We start from the raw sequence: 25,187 nt of genomic DNA, 5'->3' as shown, positions 1-25,187 counted from the left end.
ATTTCCATGTTGTCTTCAAACTTACTGACCATACCTCCTGCTTTCACGTCTAGATCATTAATGTGCACTACAAACAGCAAGGGACCCAGCACCGATCCCTGCTGGTACACCGCTGGACACAGACTCCCAGTCACAAAAACAACCACTGACCAACACCCTCTGCCTCCTGCCACTAAGCCAATTTTGCCCTGGATCCCATGGGCCTTTACCTTCTCGACCAGCCTCCCATGCAGGGCCATGTCAGTAGTTGGGGCTGGTTTAGCTCACTGGGCTAAACCGCTGGCTTTTAAAGCAGACCAAGGCAGGCCAGCAGCACGGCTCAATTCCCGTACCAGCCTCCCCGAACAGGCGCCGGAATGTGGCGACTAGGGGCTTTTCACAGTAACTTAATTGAAGCCTACTCATGACAATAAGCGATTTTCATTTTCATTTAATTTCAAAAGCCTTATTGAAGCCCTTGTAGACTATACCAACTGCAAGAATGGTCATTTCATTTTCATAAAATGTCATATTCCCAAGGGGGCGCTGCTTCAGAGATTGGGTTGATGGATTAAGGCCCATTATTGGGACAGAGGTTCAATCTGCTTCTGGCCCGTCAATGCTTCATGCTGATATTAGGTAGGAAAATGTGCTGATTCAAAGGAAAAACACAAAAGGGAAAAAATAAAATGAAAAGAGCACATTGATAATGACTTTGAGGTTTTTCTGACCTGTGAGTGTGTGTTTCCCTATAGCCATTGACCTTTGCTCCCATGGGGACCACGACTGTGAGCAAATATGTATTAGCTCTCCGGGTTCGTACAAGTGCAGCTGCCGTGCAGGTTACAGACTGAATCGGGACAAGAAGACTTGCAGTGGTTAGTATTCCAACAGCAGTCATTACGGGTACTGCGAATAATTATTTCTTAACCACCATTACTTTAGAAAGGGCGACAATATCTTGGGGAAGGTGCAGAGGAGGCTCACTTGAATGCGGCCAAGGTTTACAGTTCCCTGCAGAAAGTGGAGAAGTAGGAGGTTGTGCTGCTTTGAGCGGAGAAGTTTGAGGCGAGATTTAGTAGCCATGTCCAAAGCAGAACGTAATGAAAGATTTTGCTAGGGTAGGTGGGGAAAAAAGTGATTCCACTGGCAGCAGACTCGGTAACCAGCGGACTCCGATTTCAGACAATCGCCCGAAAGAAGCCAGGGAGAGTTGAGTGAAGTTTTTTCTCAACCCAGTAAGTTATTGTGAGCAATGCTTGAAAAGATGATGGGGGAAGTTTCAATGTCATTTTCAAAAGGGTATCGGATCTCTACTTTAAGAAGCTTTTTTATTTAGTTTTTTTTTTTAAAAAGCAAAATACTGCAGGTGCTGGAAATCTAATTTTAAAACAGAAAATGCTGGAAATCCCCAACCAGTCAGGCAACATCAGTGAAGAGAGCCCATTAACTCTGTTTCTCTCTCTCCACAGACGCTGCCTGACTTGTTTGGTATTTCCAGCATTTATTGTTTATATCCGTTTTCAGTTAGAATCAAAGACCATAGAATTTACAGCGCTGTGAAGCAACAGTGCTAACCACTGTGCTACTGTGCTGCCTGGAGTTAGGTTGGTTGAGAGGCAAATAGGCAGCGCTTCAGGGCCTTGGAGCAGTGAGGGAGAGGGAACTCTATAAGGCGGCGCATGCGTTCAGGGTCAGGGCCTATAACTCCATTTCGCACTACGTAGCCAAGGATGGCTAGGCGGTCGGTGCTAAACACGCATTTATCCTTGTTATATGTAAGGTTAAGGATCTTTGCGGTCTGGAGGAATTTTCGGAGGTTGGTGTCGTGGTCCTGCTGGTCGTGGCCGCAGATGGTGCCATTATCGAGATACGGGAATGTTGCCCGTAAACCGTACCGGTCAACCATTCGGCCCATCTCACGCTGGAAGACCGAGACCCCGTTGGTGACACTGAAGGGAACCCTTAAGAAGTGATAGAGCCGCCCGTTTGCCTCGAACGCAGTGTATTTGCACTAGTGCGGATGGGGAGTTGGTGGTAGGCGGACTTAAGATCCACCGTGGAGAAGACCTTGTATTGCACGATCCTGTTCACCAGGTCGGATATGCGGGGGACAGGGTACGCGTCCAGCTGCGTAAACCTGTTGATGGTCTGACTGTAGTCGATGACCATCCTATGCTTCTCCCCGATCTTTACCACCACTACTTGAGCGCTCCAGGGTCTGTTACTGGCTTCAATGACTCCTTCCCTCAGTAGCCTTTGGATCCGATCCTGGGCACTGTACCGTCTGCTCCTGGTGGCGACGGGTTTGCAATCCGGGGTGAGGTTCGCAAACAGGGACGGCGGATCGACCTTGATGGTCGCGAGGCCGCAGACAGTGAGGGGGGGTATAGGGCCGCCGAATTTGAAAGTTAGACTTTGGAGATTGCACTGGAAGTCTAAACCTAGGAGTGTGGCCCCGCAGAGGTGGGGAAGGACGTAGAGCCGGTAATTTTTAAACTCCCTTCCCTAGACTGTGAGGTTTGCTACACAAAACCCCTTTATCTCTACTGAGTGGGAACCGGAGGCCAGGGAGATTTTTTGATTGACGGGGTGGACGAGGAGAGAACAGCGCCTTACCGTGTCGGGGTGTATGAAGCTCTCCGTGCTCCCAGAGTCGATTAAGCAGGACGTCTCGTGCCCGTTGATTAGTACAGTTGTTGTAGCAGTTGAGAGTGTTCGAGGCCGGGACTGGTCCAAGGTCACCAAGGCTAATCGCAGCAGTTGAGTGTTCTCTTCGGGCAGTGTGCGGTCAGCCGAGCTGGGGTCCTGGGAGTCCATCCAAGATGGCGGCTCCCATTGGTCGCACATGGCTGGGGATGCACAAAACGGCGGCGCCCATCCATCGAACGTGGCGTCCGCGGGACACGATGGCGGCGCCCTGGGGCCGCACGTGGCCCTGGAGGAGGAAGATGGCGGCGCCCGCCAGCCGCACAGGGACCGTGGAGAGATTTGTGGTGGCGGTCCGCATTCGCCGCCGGAGACCGCGGCGACCGCACGGGCCTGGCATACCACCACGAAGTGGACCTTTTTACCGCATCCCTTGCAGGTGGATGCGCGGGCTGGGCAGCGCTGGCGGGGATGATTGGCCTGTCCGCAAAAGTAACAGCGGGGCCCCCCGGGGTTGCCAGGCCGCCTTGCAGCACAAGCTTGTGGGAGGATGGGGATGTCTCGGGGTCGGCTGCGGAGGGGTTCCAAGCTGCCCAGGGAGCTGCCGCGGGGTCGGGAACGTAAGCGCGGGTGATTCTGGAGGCCACATCCAGGGAGCCTGCAAGGGCCCGTGCCTCCTTGAGGCCTAGGGTGTCTTTTTCCAGAAATCGCTGGCGGATTTGGGAGGACAGCATACCTGCCGCGAAAGTGTCCTGGATCAAGAGTTCAGTGTGTTCGCTCGCCGAAACTTGCGGGCAGCTGCAGTTTCTCCCCAACACCAGGAGCGCACGGTAGAATTCTTCCAGCGATTCCCCAGGGATTTGTCGCCTCGTTGCTAGCAGAAGTCGGGCGTAGACCTGGTTTACCGAGCGAATATAATGTCCTTTTAGCAGTTCCATTGCTGCATCAAAGTCGTCCGCGCCCTCGATGAGGGTGTAAATTTCCGGGCTCACCCTCGAGTGCAGGACTTGCAATTTCTGTTCTCCTGTGGGTGTGATTTCGGCCGTTCCGAGATATCCTTTAAAACACGCCAGCCAGTGCTTGAAGGTTGTCGCTGAGTTTGCCTTGTGGGGGCTGAGTTGCAGACACTCCGGCTTGATTCGGAGCTCCAGCCTTTTAAATCTAGCTTATTAAATTGATGCACGATCAATGACCACTAAAGCGAGGTTGTAGTCCAACTGAAGGCTTTAATAAGCTAGATGTTTCCCCCAGCAGCTCAGGTACAGAAAGAAGGCTGCTGGGGCAGTATGGGCTCTTATACTCCGCCTTGCAGGGCGGAGCTACCATACAGCTTGACCAATAGGAAACGTACAATATCTACCAATGGTGTTCCAGCATTACCAGGTACCGTAATACCTCTACACAGACTACCACATGGTCCTTGGGGACTATCGGAACTTTCATGTATGTATGCATATCAATATAAAATAGGTGCTTTGACCGCTGAGCAGTTGGATTAAACTGAGCTTACCATGATAGTTTGTTTAGGCAATTAACCAAATTCTAAGCTTTAATTAGTGATAACATTTTCTGTAAAAGAAGCCATTCAGGGGCAGCACAGCGGCACAGTGGTTAGCACTGCTGCCTCATGGCGCTGATGACCTGGATTCGATCCCGGCCCCGGGTCACTGTCCATGTGGTGTTTGCTTATTCTCCCCGTGTCTGCGTGGGTCTCACCCCCACAACCTAAGCAGGGGAGGGGAATTGGGCAATCTAATTGGGAAAAAAAGAATTAGGTACTCTTAAAAAAAAATATATAAAGGGGGGCCATTCAGGCAAAAGAACTGTCATTGTTCATTCTAAAGTAAAGAGACTTCAGTCAGTTGTAAGGCGAGAAGAGGTTAGCGAGACTGAAGTGGAGGGAGTTGAAAAAAGAACTATACACGAGCTTTGCAGTGTTGTTTTCAACACCTCTCCTGTTAAAGAATATCTGCCTTGATTCACCCCTCTACAAATCCTTTCAAGTTTATCAAATAGAATGAAATTGAAGGGGCCTGTTTGGTTCAAATTTGGATAATTGGAGTCACAGTACTTGGCTGGACATTGTGATATCATGGCAGGATGCATTCCACTACTTCTGCCGCTTGCAGAGAACATCCTTGCCCTTACCCTAGTCAAGGGCGGCACGGCGGCATAGCGGTTAGCACTGCTGCCTCACAGCACCAGGGACCCGGGTTCAATTCTGGTCTCGGGTGACTGTCTGTGTGGAGTTTGCATGTTCTCCCCGTGTCTGCGTGGGTTTCCTCCGGGTGCTCCGGTTTCCCCCCACAGTCCAAAGATGTGCAGGTCAGGCGGATCGGCCATGATAAATTGCCCCTTGGTGTCCAAAGGCTGGGTGGGGTTATAGGGTCACAGGGATAGGGCGGGGGAGTGGGCCTAGGTTGGGTGCTCTTTCAGAGGATGGGTGTAACTCGATGGGCCGAATGGCCTCCTTCTGCACTGTCAGGGTTCTATGAAAAGTCCATTCTGGCTCTCTGTCGAGTAATCCAGTCAATGCCAGTCCTCCACCCTAACTCCACATAGACCTGCAAGTTTATTTTCCTCCTTAGTTTCCTTTTGAAACCCCTTAAGGAAACCACTGGGGTGGAAAGCTACACACACAAAAAATATAAAGCTCCAATCTGTCCTTACCCACAACGCATGATCTAATCTATTGTCTTTTTTTATCCTTCTAGCCATCAATCTCTGTTCCCTGGGAGATCATGGCTGTGAACACATCTGTGTGAGCACCCCTGGGTCCTATCACTGCCGCTGTCGATCCGGGTACACCCTCAATCAGGATAAGAAGACTTGCTCCGGTTAGTATTCCTCATTCTATTCCTCAGTAATTTCATTCTCACCCCCTGGAGTGGGGTTTGAACCTCCGGACTTCAGCCTCAGAGTCACTAGTGTGCAATAATGACAACTTGCATTTATATAGCACCTTTAATGTAATCAGCCTCCCAAGACCTCACAGGAGTGTTATCAATTAACATATGAAACTGGGCCACCATTTATACAGCACCTTTCATGATCACAAGATATACCAAAGTGTTTTATAGTCCATTACGTACATAGGAACATAAGATTTAACAGCAGGAGTGGGCCATTCATCCCTTTGAATCTGCTCCGCTATTTGATAAAATCTTGGCTGTGGTATCAACTCCGCTTTCCTGTCTGCCCCCAATAACTCTTGACTCCCTTGTCATCTATCTAATTCTGCCTTGAATAAATTCAAAGACACAGCCTCCACCACTCTCCACTATTCCCTGGGTAAGAGACTGCCTCAGATTAACATGGGCTGTAGCGGTTCATTGGCAGAGGTGTAGAACGTAAAAGTAAGGATATAATGTTGGAATTGTATAAAACACTGGTGAGGCCACGACTGGAGGGTTGTGTGCAGTTCTGGTCACCACATTACAGGAAGGACGTTATTGCTCGGGAGAGAGTGCAGAGGAGGTTTACAAGAATGTTGCCAGGGCTGGAAAGGTGCAGCTATGAGGAGATGTTGAACAGGTTGGGGGATTTCCTTGGAACAAAGAAGTTCGAGGGGGTGACTTGATTGAGGTGTACAAAATTATGAGGAGAAGAGATAGGGCGGACAGGATAAAATTGTTTCCCTTGGTGGGGAATTCTAGAACCAGGGACATTCGTTCAAGATAAGAGGCAGAAGGTGCAGAGGGGTCATGAGGAAAAGCCTTTTACTCAGAGGGGTGTCTTGAATTTGCTGCTCGGGCTGGTGGTGGAGGCAGAAACCCTAAACTCTTTTAAAAGTACCGGGATCTGCACCTTAAGTGCTGTACGATGCAGCGCTATGGACTGGGTGAGGAAGGTGGGATTAGAAAGGGCAGCTGGGTGTCCTGGGGCTGGCATGGACAAGATGGGCTGAATGGCCTCCTTCTGTAACTTTTCTATGATTCTAAGAAGGCAGCTCACCACAACCTTCTCAAGGGCAATTAGGGATGGGCAATAAATGCTGGCCTAACCAGCGAAGCCCACATCACACCAACAAATTTTTTTAAAAAATGATTCTCCAGAAGAAAATAATTCTCCTCATCTCCGTTTTAAAAGTGGGACATTAGGGCAGTGGGAGGGGGGTGCGGTACAATGGCGCAGTGGTTAGAACTGCTGCCTCACAGCGCCAAGGACCCGGGTTCAAACCCCGTCACTGGCCGTGTGGAGTTTGCTTATTCTCCCCCTGTCTGTGTGGGTCCCACCCACACATCCCAAAAACATGTGCAGGGTAGGTGAATTGACCACGCTAAATTGCTCCTTAATTGAAAACAAAAGAATTAGGTACTGTAAAAAAAAATTAAAATAAAAGGGAGACGTCTTATTCTTAAACCGTGCTCCCGAGTTAATCCGCAACCCCCCCCCCCCAGAGAAGACACACGATGGGACACAGGATCAAGGTGAGGGGCAGGAGGTTTAGAGGGGATGTGAGGAAAAATCCTTTTACCCAGAGGGTGGTGACGGTCTGGAAGGCACTGCCTGGGAGGGTGGGAGAGGCGGGTTGCCTCACATCCTTTAAAACGTACCTGGATGAGCACTTGGCACGTCACAACATTCGTGGCTATGGGCCAAGTGCTGGCCAATGGGGATTAGGCCGGCAGGTCAGGTGTTTTTCATGTGTCAGTGCAGACTCGATGGGCCGAAGGGCCTCTTCTGCACTTCGTAGACAAGCTCGCGTTTTCCCACTTTATACTCCCATCTGCCAATTGTTGCCCATTCACTTAATCTGTCTCGGTGACTTTGTAAACTCTTTACCTCCTCTAATCACTTACTTTATTAGCTATCTTGGTATCATCAGAAAATGTAGTTACCATACCTTCCCTCCCTCCATCCAAGTTATTGGTATAGATTATTAATAGTAAAACTGATCCCTGTGGCTCTCCACATAATTCAGCTTCACAACCCAAGAATATCCACGTATTATCGCTCCTCTCTGTTTTCTGTTCAATAACCAATCCTTTATCCATGTTAATGTGTTACTTCCGATGCCATGTGCTCTTATCTTGTGTCATAACCTTTAACGCGGCATCTTATCAAATGCCTTTGAATATCCAAGTATACCATAGGTGCAGGTTCTACTTTATCCACCTTGCTTGTTACTTCCTCAAAGAACTAATAAATTAGTTAAGCATGACTTCCCTTTCACAGAACTAGGTTAACTCTGCCTGATTCCATTTTGACTTTCTAAGTAGGATGTTGCATCCTCCTTAACATTAGATTCTAGCCATTTCCCTGTGACAGGTATTAAGCTAAGTGGTCGACAGTTTCTTTCTGTATCATTCTTTTCTTGCATATTTGCTACTTTGCAATTTGCTCGGACCTTTCCAAAATCTAAGGAATTTTGGAAGATTATAACCAACACCTCTACTATCTCTGCCCTAGACACAAGGATGCAGGCCACCTGGTCCAGGAGACTTGTCAGCCTTTCGGTCTCATAGTCTTACCAGCATCTACCCCTTGGGTGATGGTGAATGTTTTAATTTTCCCTTTGCTTTCGCCTTTTTATTTTCAAATATCTTTGGGAAGTTTCTAAGTCTTCTACGGTGAAGACAGATACAAAATATCTGTTCAATGTCTCTGCCAGTTCCTTGTTTTGCATTGTCAATTCCCCAGACTCACTGTCTAGAGGACCAACACGAGCTTTAGTTCTTCGTTTCCTATTGTGATAATTCCTAAACAAATCATGATCTTCCTCCATAGCCATCGACCTCTGTACCCTGGGCAATCATGGCTGTGAGCACATCTGCGTGAGCACCCCTGGGTCATATAAGTGCCGCTGTCGACCTGGGTACACCCTCAATCAGGACAAGAAGACCTGCACCAGTGAGTATTTGACCACATATTCGTCGGTAATAGGTGTGAGTTTTTCCGCAATTTATTCTGATTCTTGAGCCATGTGCACTGGCTTGAGCTCCACCCGTTCCTCTAGAGATGGATGACTCTGACCATAGAATCATAGAATTTACAGTGCAGAAGGAGGCCATTTGGCCCATCGAGTCTGCACCGGCTCTTGGAAAGAGCACCCTACCCAAGGTCAACACCGCCACCCTATCCCCATAACCCAGTAACCCCACCCAACACTAAGGGTAATTTTGGACACGGAGGGCAATTTATCATGGCCAATCCGCCTAACCTGCACATCTTTGGACTGTGGGAGACAACCGGAGCACCCGGAGGAAACCCACGCACACACGGGGAGGATGTGCAGACTCCTCACAGACAGTGACCCAAGCCGGAATCGAACCTGGGACCCTGGAGCTGTGAAGCAATTGTGCTATCCACAATGCTACCGTGCTGCCAGGACAAACTGTTTGATCCATTACCCTTAGCAAGGAGCTGATGAAGCCAATGTTACTGTGGTAGATACCCTAATATTCTCACCCCTGTCGTTTTGATAAACTTTCAGAATCACAAAATTGTTTCAGAATGAGGCCAGATACCTGGCCCATTGTGTGTGCACCAGCTTTCCAAAAGAGCAGCTCACCGAGTGTCATTGGCCTCCCCTGTCTTCTCCCAGTATCCCTGCACGTTCTTCCTTAGCTAAGTCTAATTCCTTTCTCAATGCCTTGAGTGAACCTGCCTCCACCACGTTCTCAGACAGAGCAGTCCAGACCTTAACCAGTCGTTGCGTGAAAATGTTTTCTCCTCGTGTCAACTTGGCTTCTTTTGCCGACCACTTTAAATCCGTGACCTCTCGTTCTCGGGTTTCTCCCGATCTACTCTGTTCAGACCCCTGGTGGTTTTGAAAACCTCCATCAATTCTCCTCTCAGCCTTCTCCTCCCCAAGGAAAACGGTACTAACATCTCCAATCTATCTTCATACGTGCATTCCTCATCCCTAGGAAGACCATTATAGACTCCATTAGGTTTTCCATATTCAGGGGCACAAAGGACCCTCTCTTCCTCAAGGACTTCAACAACAATGGCTTGCATTTACATAGCACCTCTAACACCATGAAAATTCCGGTCACTCCAGAGTGGCGACGATCCAAAAGCAAAATGCAGATTTATCCATAAAGTCGTTTATTCAGAGTCTCGATCTGGAAAAATTGTTTCTCTGCAGTTGAACATCTCATGACGTCTTGCTCAGCCTTTGAATGTCATTCACCCAATTTATTTTTATCAGACCATAATGCATCAGCAGTGCAGGACCATTCCCACCCTACTTAGGAACCTAGGAACAGGCAGCCGCCACTCAGCTCTCCGAGCCTTCCCAACGAGGGCACAGCTGATCCGCAACTCCATATCTTTAGTGCCTACTGTATCGGCTTGTGGTAGCATTGAAGCTAAAATGTGTGGGATCTTTCTCTGCAGTGGTGAACTACTGTTCGTTCGGGAACCACAGCTGTCAGCATGAGTGTGTGAGCATTCTCAACGGATACTACTGCACGTGTCAGGATGGATTTGAACTGCAAGATGATGGGAAAACATGTAAAGGTAAACCGATGCAATGGAGTAAATCGATAGCAATGACAGTTATGAGAGTCATTTTGAAATTTGTAGCACCCCTCAGAGTTTGATTTTTTTAATAACCTGCCCATCAACCCCGAGCTGCTTCAGTCTGTTATCATTCGGCGCTATGGCGCTACAGCAGCAGGGGGTGGTTCGCCAGTGGCGGGATATTCTGGTCCAAATGTTGTCAGCAGGGTTTCTCGTCGGACGCATTCCTTGCCACTGTGAAACCTGCGATCGGGGTGCACGTTGGCAAGACCTTAAGATCACTCCAGCCTGAACCACCAGAAAAATCTCGCCCTGTATGACCTGGAGTCTCCCTTCTGGAGATTAAGTCATCCCGCCAGCGGAGAATCGTGACTGGTCTCTGCTGGCGCTACAAGTGGCACTCAGGTGTGAGTCTCTCTCCTTCACCATGAAAATCTATGCATGGGGAGAGCTCGCCAGACTCCGCCAAAATCCTAGTATCAGGCTGCCATTTTGAGCGGATGGCCCAATATCAAAATCCAGTGGCAGGACCCCTCCCCCCCACAACACAAACCCTGCCCTCCCCACCCAACGCTGTTGACAAGTAGGGGTATCTTCCCCCCCTCCCCCCAAATGGGAATAATGGGTCACACCCCAAAGCACATCTGCATGAAGTTGACCCTCTTGCTATGATTTACAGTTCCTCACCACATTAAAAGCAGCCGAGTGCTTTGATTTCCTCTTTTTCACATCAGAAAGCACTTAGCTGCTTTTGATGTGGTGCGGAGCTGTCAATCATAGCAAGAGTGTTTATAAAGCATTGTGGTTCGCATCAAACGGGGTATTGAGGTACATTCAAACACAAAGGGAAAGAAAGATCAACAATCCACCAAGTATCTGTCTCTGGAGTAATAAAACTGTCAATCACTGGCTAATGCACCATATTGCTGTGTGAAATTGAATGGAAGATTTGCATTTCAAAGGCTTTCAAGGGATTTGAAGCCCTTTGACGTGTACTTGGCTTTCAAGGAAGCCACTGACATCTGTGACATCTGCCGCTTTAAACACTTTTGTTTGAGACAATGGATGTTCGGAAAGGTAAATGAAAATGCAGTAATTTTTCACACTATTGCCTGGTCTGCTCTTCAACTTTCAGGCAGGGGTAAATAACGGGGGTATCTTGGAGGGGTCTCGGTTGGGGTATCTGATGGGGTGTTTTTGGGCATCTCTGATGGGGGGCCCACTGGGGGTCTCTGATGGGGGTCTGATTGGAGTCTTAGATGGGGGGTCTGATGGGGGTCTCTAATGGGGCTCTCTAATGAGGAGTCTGTTGGGAGCCTCTGATCAGGTCTCTGATAGGTGTCTCTGATACGGAGTCTGATAGGGGTGTCTGATGGGGTGACTGATGGGAGGGTTTGTGGGGGGTCGGTGGGAGGGGTCGGGTCACCCTCATGTGTGTGTGCTGTGGAGGGGTCATGAGGGGGGGATGTCCCTACTTGTCGGGAGTGTGTGATTTGCATTGTGGGGTAAAGGGGAGCCTTCTGATGAACTTGGGGGGGGGGCCCTCAGATATGCATTGACCCCCTTGACCCACCGTAGGGTCCACCGTGTCAGGGCTACGCTTGGGAAAACCAAAGCACACCCAGAGGATTACCCGCTGTGAGGGCCGATGCATAATGGGGGGGTTGAAACTCAGGGGCTTCCAGCCCGTTAGTTAAATGGAAACGGATGCAAAGCACTGATTTTCAATGGTGCTCCGTGCCCGTCCACCCCGACCCCACAGCCCACTCCCCGCTACTCCCCCTGGTCCAGGCAGAAGCCCCCCAGTCAGCAACACAACTGCCAGCAAACTATGGCGACGTTGAATACTTTCCATTCCCGCTCTCTCTCCCTCAGCAGCCACGACCGCCGGTTTCACGATTTTTAAAAGCAGAAAGGAACCTCGCCGTCAGGAATTCGGCCTATCGGAGGCGGAGAATCGGGGAGGCCCCGGAGAATACCTGGTCGGACCCGCTAATGATATGCAAACGGTGTTTACTGTACGTTTGTTCTGGAATGCATTGATGCCGCTGTCCAAGCAACGGAAAATTGTGATTTGACAGCACCCGCCGTGATTTTGGCGTCAGAACCAATTCTCCGCCCAATCGCGTTTCGCGATTTCGGCGTCGGCCGATGGAGAATCCCACCTGTTACCTTTGACAGTGCAGCAATCCCTCAATACTGCACGAGAAATGTCAGCCCAGATCATGCGCTCTCAGAGTGACGCAGAACCTCAGCCTCAATGGTGACATTATTGGTGACAATAGGCGTTCTTGCGGCGCCAATGGGAGCGCCACTGCCTCCAAGCCAAAAGCTCTGGGTTCACATCCCACCGCAGGACCTGGTGACCAAGGGAGGCGAGTTCATAATGTAGCCAAATAACTTGATTATCAATTTGTAAACCTTTCCAGAAACCTATGGCAGATGATAAGAGTGGGAGAGGCTCCTGGTCAGCTATGTTTGATGCAGAGTGGCACTCCTCAAGCTGTACCTCCGGTGAAAAGCAATGCGTTGCAGGAAAAACTAGCGAGAGGAACATATGTAAGCGCACAGTGTGTCTGCCTCATTCACCGGTAGGCTTGAGAAAAGAGAACGATCGGTGATAATGGAAATATTTGATGTTGAGGGATATTGTGCTATTGGAGTGGTGAAATAATCATAAGGCAGCAGAATACATGGCGCCAATCCAATGTCTTTTGTTAATATTTTGGTGCGGCTCCAGTCCAGCTGCCAAACTATTCCAGGAGCTCTACATCAGCTGGTACTGCCGAGTGATTAAACGTGGGTCTCTACGTGGCAGGGTTGCAAACGGCGATTGGACGTAATCCTGGAGGATTCATCACATGACCTCCTGCCTCCCATCCATGATCCGACCCCCAATCCCAGATTGGTCGCTGGACAAGTTCATCTTCTCGGAGTACCGCTTTCCTACACCAACTGGATTGCAAACAGACTCTTTCACCATCTGATTGGATAATGCTTGACTCTCAGCCAAGCAGCCTTTTTTTAAGCATTTAAAGAAAATGAAAACAAATCTCAAACAATGTTTGTCGTGCTCTTTTTTTTCCCCTGTGCGTTGCTTGCAGTAATGTTCAAGAGATTAACCATTAATTCCTGGTGACTGGCGGTCAATTCTGGAGGGTTAGCATGGGGATGAATTTAGTCCATTCACTGCTCGTAAGGAGGCCTTGTGGCTGGGTGAGTAGTGTCCCTGCCTCTGAAGCTCTGGGTTCGAGTCCCACCCTGACGGCCAAGGAAAGTGTGTTCATAACATGGCCAAGCAGGTTTCATAACCTACAAATCATTCCAACACTTCAATGACCGGCAGTAAGGGCAGGATAGTCACCTGGGTGGAAAAAAAGGACATTGGAGCCTCTACCATCACTATCCATAGTCCAATATCCAACATGCAGATAAATGTGTGTGTTATCATGGTAAACTGTAACACCACATTCAGCAACGTGCACAGAAAAGGACCCAATATTGACAATTTCTAGCGATCTTAAAAGGTAAAATTGTACCCAAGAAGAAACCTTTAACCCCTTGAAGATAGTACAGATGCAATGCAATGTCCAATAAGATTAGGAGGAATAAAGGGATATATAGAGGGGCAATGGTTTGATTAAAACTACAAACCCAGTGGCTTCAACAGAAGCTTTTAGCCTGCTCTATGTGCGCTGGATTTGCTCGGCCTCCCACTGTTATCTGCTGTCCTTACCCTGTCTGGAATACGAATGTTTCCCGATCCATGGCACAGTTGTTGACTCTTAACTACCCTCTGAAATGGTCTTGCAAGCCACTGGGATGTATGACGTCCACCACTACCATCTCAAGGGCAATTAGGGATGGGCAATAATCGCTGGCCACTGCTAGTGATGTCCACATTCCACGAATGAGAGAGGAAAAAAAAGTTTGGGGCAACTGGTCAGGCAAGGATCGCAGGTTAGAAAAAAAGCTAAATGTGTCTCGTAAGCCATGTTTTGTGTGCTCATGGGTCAATGGAATGGTGTACCGCCAATCGGACTCCTGACATGGTATGTCAATAATATAATTTCTTAAAGTGACCACTCTCCTTTATTTCAGCTGTTGACATGTGTAACACTGTGGAACATGGATGTGAGTTTCAGTGTGTCAGCACCCCTGGATCATACTTCTGCATCTGCCCTGCAGGGAGGCAACTCAACAAGGATGGAAAGACCTGTAATAGTGAGTTATATTCCGACCTGCACTCATTTGTTCTCCACTAGCAACTGTTTGCAGGATGTGGAGATCACCTGAGGAAGGAGCAGTGCTCTGAAAGCTAGTGTTTGAAACAAACCTGTTGGACTTTAACCTGGTGTTGGAAGACTTATAAGAACATATGAACTAGGAGCAGGAGTAGGCCATCTGGCCCTTCGAGCCTGCTCCGCCATTCAATGAGATCATGGCTGATCTTTTGTGGATTCATCTCCACTTTCCAGCCCGAACACCATAACCCTTAATCCCTTTATTCTTCAAAAAACTATCTATCTTTACCTTAAAAACATTTAATGAAGGAGCCTCTACTGCTTCACTGGGCAAGAAATTCCATAGATTCACAACCCTTTGGGTGAAGAAGTTCCTCCTAAACTCAGTCCTAAATCTACTTCCCCTCCTTTTGCGGCTATGCCCCCTAGTTCTGCTTTCACCCGCCAGTGGAAACAACCTGCCCGCATCTATCCTATCTATTCCCTTCATAATTTTATATGTTTCTATAAGAACCCCCCTCATCCTTCTAAATTCCAACGAGTACAGTCCCAGCCTACTCAACCTCTCCTCGTAATCCAACCCCTTCAGCTCTGGGATTAACCTAGTGAATCTCCTCTGCACACCCTCCAGTGCCAGTACATCCTTTCTTAAGTAAGGAGACCAAAACTGAACACAATACCCTAGGTGTGGCCTCACTAACACCTTATACAATTGCAGCATAACCTCCCTAGTCTTAAACTCCGTCCCTCTAGCAATGAAGGACAAAATTCAATTTGCCTTCTTAATCACCTGTTGCACCTGTAAACCAACTTTTTGCGACTCATGCACTAGCACACACAGATCTCTCTGCAAAGCAGCATGTTTTAATATTTGATCATTTAAATAATAACACCTTTTGCTGTTATTCCTACCAAAATGGATAACCTCACATTTGTCAACGTTGTATTCCACCTGCCAGACCCTAGCCCATTCACTTAGCCTATCCAAATCCCTCTGCAGACTTCCAGTGTCCTCTGCACTTTTTGCTTTACCACTCATCTTAGTGTCGTCTACAAACTTGGACACATTGCCCTTGGTCCCCAACTCCAAATCATCTATGTAAATTGTGAACAATTGTGGGCCCAACACTGATCCCTGAGGGACACCACTAGCTACTGATTTCCAACCAAAGAAACACCCATTAATCCCCACTCTTTGCTTTCTATTAATTAACCAATCCTCTATCCATGCTACTACTTTCCCCTTAATGCCATGCATCTTTATCTTATGCAGCAACCTTTTGTGTGGCACCTTGTCAAAGGCTTTCTGGAAATCCAGATATACCACATCCATTGGCTCCCCGTTATCTCCCGCACTGGTAATGTCCTCAAAAAATTCCACTAAATTAGTTAGGCACGACCTGCCCTTTAGGAACCCTTGCTGCATCTGCCCAATGCCACAATTTCCATCCAGATGCCTCGCTATTTCTTCCTTGATGATAGATTCCAGCATCTTCCCTACTACCGAAGTTAAGCTCACTGGCCTATAATTACCCGCTTTCTGCCTACCTCCTTTTTTAAACAGTGGTGTCACATTTGCTAATTTCCAATCCGCCAGGACTACCCCAGAGTCTAGTGAATTTTGGTAAATTATCACCAGTGCATTTGCAATTTCCCTAGCCATCTCTTTTAGCACTCTGGGATGCATTCCATTAGGACCAGGAGACTTGTCTACCTTTAGCCCCATTAGCTTGCCCATCACTACCTCCTTAGTGATAACAATCTTCTCAAGGTCCTCACCTGTCATAGCCTCATTTCTATCAGTCACTGGCATGTTATTTGTGTCTTCCACTGTGAAGACTGATCCAAAAAACCTGTTCAGTTCCTCAGCCATTTCCTCATCTCCCATTATTAAATCTCCCTTCTCATCCTCTAAAGGACCATAGAATTTTAGAATTTATCATAGAATTTACAGTGCAGAAGGAGGCCATTCGGCCCATCGAGTCTGCACCGGCTCTTGGAAAGAGCACCCTACCCAAGGTCAACACCTCCACCCTATCCCCATACCCCAGTAACCCCAACCAACACTAAGGGAAATTTTGGACACTAAGGGCAATTTATCAGCGCCAATCCACCTAACCTGCACATCTTTGGACTGTGGGAGGAAACCGGAGCACCCGGAGGAAACCCACGCACACACGGGGAGGATGTGCAGACTCCGCACAGACAGTGACCCAAGCCGGAATCGAACCTGGGACCCTGGAGCTGTGAAGCAATTGTGCTATCCACAATGCTACCGTGCTGCCCCTGTATTCACCAATATTTATCTTAGCCACTCTTTTTTGTTTTATATATTTGTAGAAACTTTTACTATCTGTTTTTATATGCTGAGCACGTTTACTCTCATAATCTATCTTACTCTTCCTTATAGCTTTTTTTAGTAGCTTTCTGTTGCCCCCTAAAGATTTCCCAGTCCTCTAGTCTCCCACTAATCTTTGCCACTTTGTATGCTTTTTCCTTCAATTTGATACTCTCCCTTATTTCCTCAGATATCCACGGTCGATTTTCCCCCTTTCTACCGTCCTTCCTTTTCGTTGGTATAAACCTTTGCTGAGCACTGTGAAAAATCGCTTGGAAGGTTCGCCACTGTTCCTCAACTGTTTCACCATAAAGTATTTGCTCCCAGTCTACCCTAGCCAGTTCTTCTCTCATCCCATTGTAATCTCCTTTGTTTAAGCACTGAACACTAGTGTTTGATTTTACCTTCTCACCCTCTGATGCGCAATCAATTACTCTCAAGACGAAGTGATTCATAACTGAAGGCTTGAATCTGCTAGAACTCTTCCCCAGCAGCTTCGATACAGAAAGTGAAGGCTGCTGGGACGGTACCGGTTCTTATACTCCGCCTCTCAGGGTGGAGCTATGTACAACAGCCAATGGTAGACTCCTGGGTCTAGCCAATGGTCATCCACCTCTTAGGTACCGCAATACCTGGTACTACCACACCCTCCATCTATATTTTAAATTCCACCATATTGTGATTGCTCCTTCCGAGAGGATCACTAACTATGAGATCCTGAATCAATCCTGTCTCATTACACAGGACCAGATCTAGGACCGCTTGTTCCCTCGTGGGTTCCATTACATACTGTTCTCGGAAACTATCGTGGATACATTCTATAAACTCCTCCTCAAGGCTGCCTTGACCGACCTGGTTAAACCAATCGACATGTAGATTAAAATCCCCCATGATAACTGCTGTACCATTTCTACATGCGTCCGTTATTTCTTTGTTTATTGTCTGCCACACCATAATGTTACTATTTGGTGGCCTTTAGACTACTCCTATCAGTGACTTTTTGGCCTTACTATCCCTGATTTCCACCCAAATGGATTTAACCTTATCCTCCATAGCACCAATGTCATCCCTTACTATTGCCCGGATGTCATCCTTAAATAACAGAGCTACACCACCTCCCTTGCCATCCACTCTGTCCTTCCGAAAGGTTTGATACTTCTTACTGTTTTCACTGAATGGCCTGCTGGTAATATACCATTGTGAACACAGACTGCTGTAGCACAGCAGGAGGCCATTCGTCCCATCCCGCCTGTGCTGGTTATCTGAAAGAACTCTCCAATGAGTCCCACTCCAGCTAACCTTCCCTCCCAGGTCTGTACCTGTGTGCTTTACAAATATTTTTCCAATTCCTTCTTGAAAGTTGTGATTGGAACCAGCTTCCACCATCATTTCAGACAGTGCATTCCTGATCACACCAATCCGCAGCATTAAAGAAGCTTCTCCTCGCTCACCGCTTGCTTCATTGCCAATTATTTTAAATTTTACGTTCTCTATTTGCTGGCCCCCTGTTAGTGGAAACACTGGGCTGGATTCTCCGATTTGGAGACTATGCCCCCACGCTGGCGTGGGAACGGTGATGTTTTACCCCAGGAAAACTGGTGCAAAACGGCCGCTGATTCTCCGTTTTGCTAGGGGCTCGCAGGGAGGCAGCGTAGAGCGCCCGGCTCTCGCTGCCCATATGGCCTGGAGAATCGCTGGGTCCGTGGCCACGCATGCGCACGGTGGCGGACTGCAGCGGCCGTGCCTTGCTTCATGGCGGATGCCTTTCACGGACCCGGCCCGCGATAATAGTCCCCCCCCCCCCCACCTTTCGGCCGGCTCGGGGGCCCCTGACCGCCCCGCCACAGTGCCCCCAGCCCCGAATGTGTCCACCCCTGCCCGCGGATCGGCCCTCCCCCGACTGTGGCGGCGCTGGGCTGAGTCCGCAGCCGCCACGCTGAGTTCCATACGGGTGAGAGCACACGCGACCCACGGCGTCAGGAACTCGGCCGGTCGGGGACGGATAATCGTGGGGTGGGCCTCAGCCAACGTACGGAGGCCATGGATATGGCGTGCGCCGTACTCGTGGGCAGAGCATCGCGAAAGCGGCGGCTCCCCCGATTTCGGCATCATCGGGGATTCTCCGCCCCGTCGCCGAACACGATTTCGGCGTCGGCGATCGGAGAATCCTGCCCACTTTCTCCCGCTCTACTCTGTCAAAACTCCTCAGACCTTTGAACATCTCTATGAAGGGTGAGATTCTCTGGCCTCCCCGCGTCATGCTTCTCGACGGCGGAAGCAGCCCGCCATTGGGGAGGCGGTGGCACGCGGCGTTGTCGCTAGACTAATAATCCAGAAACCAAGGACAATGATCTGGGGACCCAGGTTCGAATCCCACCACGACAGATGATGGAATTTAAACTCAATAAAAATCTGGTATTAAAGGTCTAATGATGACCATGAAACCATTGGCGATTATCCGAAAAACCCATCTGGTTCACTAATGTCCTTCAGGGAAGGAAATCTGCCATCCTTACCTGGTCTGGCCTACATGTGGCTCCAGACCCACATCAATGTGGTTAACTTTTAAACTGCCCCATCAAGGTTAATGAGGGGTGGGTAATAAATGCTGGCACACACGCCAATGTCCCATTAACGAATAAAAAAAAGAATTGGCCGATGGCGAGATCTTCCAGGGTTTTCCATTGAACCCACCCCTTGCCGCCGGGAATCCCACGGCGGGGGTGCAACTTCGGCGGGTCCAGAAGACCCCACCGTTGTGAACAGCCGGAAGATCTCGCCCGCAAAGTCACCACAACCTTCCCACTTTCTCTCATAATGAAAAGAAGAGAAAATACTGCAACTGCTCAGGAGGATTCAGGAGGGAAACGCGGTTAATGCTTTGGGTTTGTGACATTTCAGCAGGTTCTCTAATCTCTAAACATTCTCTACTACTGAAACCCCTTAACCCTACTCATTTAAAATAAATGAGGAACCATGTGATTGGCAAACTGTATGTGTTTTCTTATTATTATAACCATTTGCTAGGATACCGGACAGGAACTTCAATACTTGTGAAAGGATTCTTTGCTCCAGATGTAATTTCATACGAAAATAGGGATATGGTTTAGTGAAACAAATTTTATTATCAAATTACTGTAAAATCACAAAATATAGTTAACAATTACCAGCTAAACAATGCTTAACAATATAAAGAAACACTTTAACTTCTAACTGGTGTCTTATTTATCCGCAATCAAGCAAAGCCCATCACATGTTTAAAAAAAACACTTTTAAACAGAATTAGCAAACACAGGATATATGCCAATCTTTGGATGGAGACATGTTTGGAGAGACTGCTTGAAGAGAGAAAGAGATCCGGTCAGATTAATACTGAATCTCTGGCAGCCTTCTGCAGAAGCTGCTGTTCAGCTCACAACCAAAACTAAACAACTGACTGCCTGTTACAGCCCTGGCTCCTCCTCATTTATTATATCATCCCCTTTCCACTCAAATCCCGTGATCTACTTGTTTAAACGCAAATGTTTTTAATTATCTACACCCTAGAAAATCCACAGAAATCATATCCAAAACTAATTAGGCCTCTCCTTCTAAACATATACTGGTTGGAAAGAGGGATGATCTCACTTTTATGACAGTTTAATTACATATTTTGCAGTCACAAAATCTGGCTGTCTTTCAAACTAGGATACATCCACACCCTAACACAGGCTTTTAAAAACATTACTGCACAATATACATTAAGAAGTCTTACAACACCAGGTTCAAGTCCAACAGGCTTGTTTCGAACCACTAGCTTTCAGAACTTAGCTCCTTCCTCAGGTGAATGGCCGCTCCGAAAGATTCGAAACAAACCTGTTGGGACTTTAACCTGCTGCTGTAAGACTTCTTACTGCGCCCACCCTAGTCCATTGCTAACATCTCCACATCATGGCCACAACATACATGTAATAGAGCATGATTTAAAGGAGGGAAAACTGAGTTCCGTTTTGGGTACGTTTAACAACCTCGCTATCAAATGGGACTCTTCTTTTTTCTGGCCTCGGTCGGGAACACCCCACCAAGGCTGCACCTACCTTCATTTCCTGCACGATAGGAAAAGATTGGTGCACCATTTTAAATGGCATCTCGATCTCCCCGATCTCTCCAACCCCACCGTGGCCTCCAGAACCCAACACCCCAACGTACTTGTTAGGGGATCCCTAACAAGCATCCCCCCAACAAGCATCCCCCCCCCCCCCCCGCTTATTGGGGGGCGGTGGCAAAGATCTCAAACCAGATCTCCCCGGTGCAAATTCCACTTTTGGCTGTTCGTGAGATTTAGGGGCCATTATGGGATTAGCGCCCATGGCTGACGCCGCCTGGAGCTTTGAATTGATTCAAGAATGATTTTAAAAGATTTTTGTTAGGCAAGGGAGTTGTGGATTACGGGGGACAGGCAGGAAAGTGACACTGGGATGACAGCCAGATTAGCCATAGTGGTATTGAATGGTGGAGCAGGCTCGAAGGGGCCTACTCAGGCTTCTATGTTCCTCCAGCACCCCCTCCGTACTGCACTGGAGTGTCAGCATTGAGGTTGCGCTCAGGTCTCCAGAGTGAGACTGTGGAGTCTCATCCTTGTGACAGTGAGGAGAGACTGCTACACACTGAGCCACAGCTGACAGTGTGAGAGCAGAGTGTAAGTTGATAGGATCCATGGTGGACAGCTGATCTCCTCTGTCATTTTACTCCAGCAATGAAGACACAAAGTTACCCTATCCAGTTTGTACACATTATGTTGCAGGAGGGTTTGTTGGTGTAAACTCAGGGGTAGAAGCAGAATTTTCCTCTGCTTAATCTACAATATGCACACTTTGCCATGGGAGATCTAATAATTGAGCTCCCAGCGGTTCTCTGATTACACTAGGTGGTACCATTGAATCTTTCGAGTGATTCTTTCCCTCCCCATGCCCCCCACCACTTCTTAATTTAATGCAATTGCTTGTTTTTATCTCGATAGGATGCAGTAAGGCGAATATTGACTTGGTCTTTGTGATTGATGGGTCCAAAAGTGTGCGGCCTGAGAACTTTGAGCTGGTGAAGAAGTTTGTGAACAACATTGTGGACGCCTTGGACATCTCCAGCCAGGGCACCCGCGTCGGCCTGGTGCAATATTCCAGTCGCGTCCGCACAGAGTTTCTGCTGGGCGAGCACACGGCCGCTGCGGCTCTGAAGAAGGCTGTGAATAACGTGGTGTACATGGAGAAAGGCACCATGACCGGACTCGCTCTCAAACACATGGTGGAGAACAGCTTCGCTGCAGCAGGAGGAGCCAGGCCTGAGTCTGAGAGCCTGCCCAGGGTCTGCGTCGTTTTCACTGACGGCCGTTCTCAAGACAGCATCTCCGAGTGGGCCAAAAAGGCCAAAGACGCCGGTGAGATACAGCCGAGATTTATGTGTGCACCCATCTGGAAAAGTATTTGGTTTGCATGCTAGAGATTTCTATTCGTTTTTTGTGTCAAATATTGTCTGATTACCCTCCACTGGAACATTCTGGGGTGTCACTCACACCAAATCCAGCAACCCCCGTGCTTGCAGACCTGCATTGACTCCCAGTCCAGGATAAGGCTATGGAATCTTTTACACCCGTCTGGGAGTAGAGACGGGACCTTGGCGCAATGTCCTCTGTGAAAGGTGGCACCTCAGAACAGCACTGAGGGTGTCAGCCACAATTCCAGGGCCCCAAGTCTCTGGACTGGGACTCAAACCCATAAGCATCTGATTCAAAGAGCAGTGTGCTACCCACTGCGGGATGATTGGGAGCAGACATGAAACACGGACAATCAGGAAAGGTTTTTCCCCCAAATTGCACAGAGTGCTGGATCAGGCGAACAAAGTGAAACTCGCCTGTGCAATTTCAGAGTGCTGGCGATGACCACACAGCCTGCTGGAGGGGGCAGGGCCTAAACCCAGCAGCAAAGCCGGATTCTGAGACCGGTGCATGTTTTTTAAAGGGAGTCCTGATCTCAAAGTTATAATAAAGACCACGAACATCACGATTGCCCCCCCCCCCCCACCCCCTCCCAGAGATCGGAACCCCCCCCACCCACGACGGTCAAGGGGAACACTCCCCTGTCTTCACCCGCGGAAGGGCATCCCCCACTGCACAAAGATAGCCTGCGGGATTCTCCACGGCGGGATCCTCCGCTTCACCAGCCGAGCACCCACGCCCAGGGGTTTCCCAATGGTGTGGGGGTGGCCCCGTTGGCCAGCTGCAGGAACGGGGAATCCCACCGCCGGCAGGGACATGCCATGCTGGAAAACGGGGCTGGCGGGATGGGGAATCCCGCCCTGGGGTTCTCACAACCCACAACAACATGCAAGCACCACACCACCCTCTCTCCCCCATCACTGGCATCGTCTCACACTCCTCAATAGTGTCCACCCCCCCTCCCCTGCAATGCCAAGGCATGCACAGTGCCCCCACTCCCCCAACAACCATCGGGCCATCTCTCCCACACAAGGGCAACACTAAATGAGACTTCACTGCCAACCTGGCCGTGCCAGAGTGCAAGGAGGCTGTGCCAGGGCAATGCTTGGCCATGTCCCTCGCCACCCGGGGGCTAATCTCAACTCAGTGCCCCCAGCATGGCCATCATGACTAGTTCTCGTTTTTAGCACTGCTGCCTCACGGCGCCGAGGCCCCGGGTTCGGTCCCGGCTCTGGGTCACTGTCCGTGTGGAGTTTGCACATTCTCCCCGTGTTTGCGGGGGTTTCGCCCCCACAGCCCAAAGATGTGCCGGCTAGGTGGATTGGCCACGATAATTTGCGCCTTAATTGGGAAAAAAATGAATTGGGTAGGCTAAATTGAAAACCAGTAGTGATTCGCGGGGGGGGAGGGGGGGGGGGGGGGGGGGGGTTAGATCCAGTGCGGGCGGATGTGACGCCGCAAAGCCTTTTAGCAATTTATAAATCATGGAAGTCAGGTTCACATCATGAATAATAATAAGAATCTTTATTAGTGTCACAAGGAGGCTTACATTAACACTGTGAAAACCTGACCACTTCACCGCCGGGGGGGGGGGGGGGGGGGGGGGGTCAGTGGGGGAGGGGGGGGGTTCTCAACCCCAGATCTCACCTGAGCAAATCCCACTACGGCCCTCTCGTGGGATTTATTGGCCATAAAGGGATTTGCGCCCGCGACAAACAAGCCCTCTCAATTTCACTTGTCTGACCCTAAGTTACTGACTGGAGCTGGACATCTCTGTTTAATTTAAAAATTGATCGTGCGGTTTATTTTTATATGACCTCTGCCCTGACTAGTGACTCTCCTCCTGAACCCTGACCCTTTCCCGTGCTGTCAATCGTAGGAACATGAAGGTTCCACTGTCCTCATGTTTTGTCAGTCCTCCTCTGTGCAATATGTTTGGCAGTTCCATCGTGTTTACAAGGGTTTCGGAATGAAGAAAACTATCCTCAGTTTGGCACCAGAGGGTTAAAAATTGAACTTCCCACCGGAAGCTCGTATCGTGAGATCTGGCAGGGCCCAGGAACAGACTGGCTGTATCGGAAAAGAGGGGAGATTTCACAAGTACCGTGGGAATGGTTCCAGCGTTTCTCCGTGACGTTTCAATGGAATTCCGTGCCTTTTTGGGATGACCCAATCCAGTTCCAGCACAGCTGGTCGGTGATGGCCAGGGAATTTACAGCTTAACGCTTTGGGGATGTGGAGTCCGGTGTGGGCCCAGGATCCAGAGTTAGAATTTTTAACCCCTGAATTACTAAGCCTGTTAACATCAGTCAGACAGATGACTGGTGCGACTAATGAGAGTGCAACACGCAATACCATAAATCCCCAGCAGGTCAGGCGGAATCTGTGGAGGGAGAAACTGAGTTAACGTTCAGATCTGTTTCTCTCTCTGCTGCCAGATCAGACAAGGATTTCCAGCATTTTCTGTTTCCATGTTGCATTCCCAGCATCCGCAGTATTTCGCTTCTTGAGACAGTAAAGCTTGTTCGTCTGAACTGGGGCCCAGTTATAGAATCAGAGAATTATACAGTACAGAAGGAGGCCATTCAGCCCATCGCCCCTGTGCTCTCCCTCTGAAAGAGCTCTCAACTGCTCCCTCTCCCCTGCTCTTTCCATGTTTCAATAGATAAATTAGTTCGAAAGTTACTGCCGAACCCGCGTCCACCATCTTTCCAGGCAGCACATTCATAACAGCTCACACTGGTGTTTTGGACCTTAAAGGAATTGAGTGATGTGCAGATAGTGCGAAAAGGGGGAGTTGAGGTAGAAAGTCAATCATGGGGAAACAGGCTCGAGGGGCCGAATGGCCTATTCCTGTTCCAATGATTTATGTTCTTGCATTCTGGGGCACAATGGAGAGATAGAGACATTTGGGAAAACGCACGGATGTAATTTTCAGCTACTGCAGTGTTTATTTTTGTGACTAAACCAGAGATCGATACAAGCAGACACACGCACACTTAACACACACACAGAACCACATATGCATATGTGCGCA

At 48.8% G+C, this 25,187-nt stretch overlaps 1 protein-coding gene across 3 annotated transcripts in view; it reads left to right on the top strand.

Moving 5' to 3' along the window:
* Positions 1 to 25,187, top strand: part of matn4 (matrilin 4) — a 92,615-nt gene that overhangs the window by 56,381 nt on the left and 11,047 nt on the right. For all 3 annotated transcript variants that reach the window (XM_072515275.1, XM_072515272.1, XM_072515273.1), the window contains 6 exons: positions 735 to 857; positions 5,343 to 5,465; positions 8,359 to 8,481; positions 9,973 to 10,095; positions 14,200 to 14,322; positions 21,680 to 22,093. In XM_072515275.1, the coding sequence (XP_072371376.1) occupies positions 735 to 857; positions 5,343 to 5,465; positions 8,359 to 8,481; positions 9,973 to 10,095; positions 14,200 to 14,322; positions 21,680 to 22,093 (1,029 nt within the window). The remainder of the gene's footprint in view (positions 1 to 734; positions 858 to 5,342; positions 5,466 to 8,358; positions 8,482 to 9,972; positions 10,096 to 14,199; positions 14,323 to 21,679; positions 22,094 to 25,187) is intronic.

The sequence above is a fragment of the Scyliorhinus torazame genome, chromosome 8, assembly GCF_047496885.1.
Source record: "Scyliorhinus torazame isolate Kashiwa2021f chromosome 8, sScyTor2.1, whole genome shotgun sequence".
NCBI lineage: Eukaryota > Metazoa > Chordata > Chondrichthyes > Carcharhiniformes > Scyliorhinidae > Scyliorhinus > Scyliorhinus torazame.
This window is presented reverse-complemented; position numbering and strand designations above follow the sequence as displayed.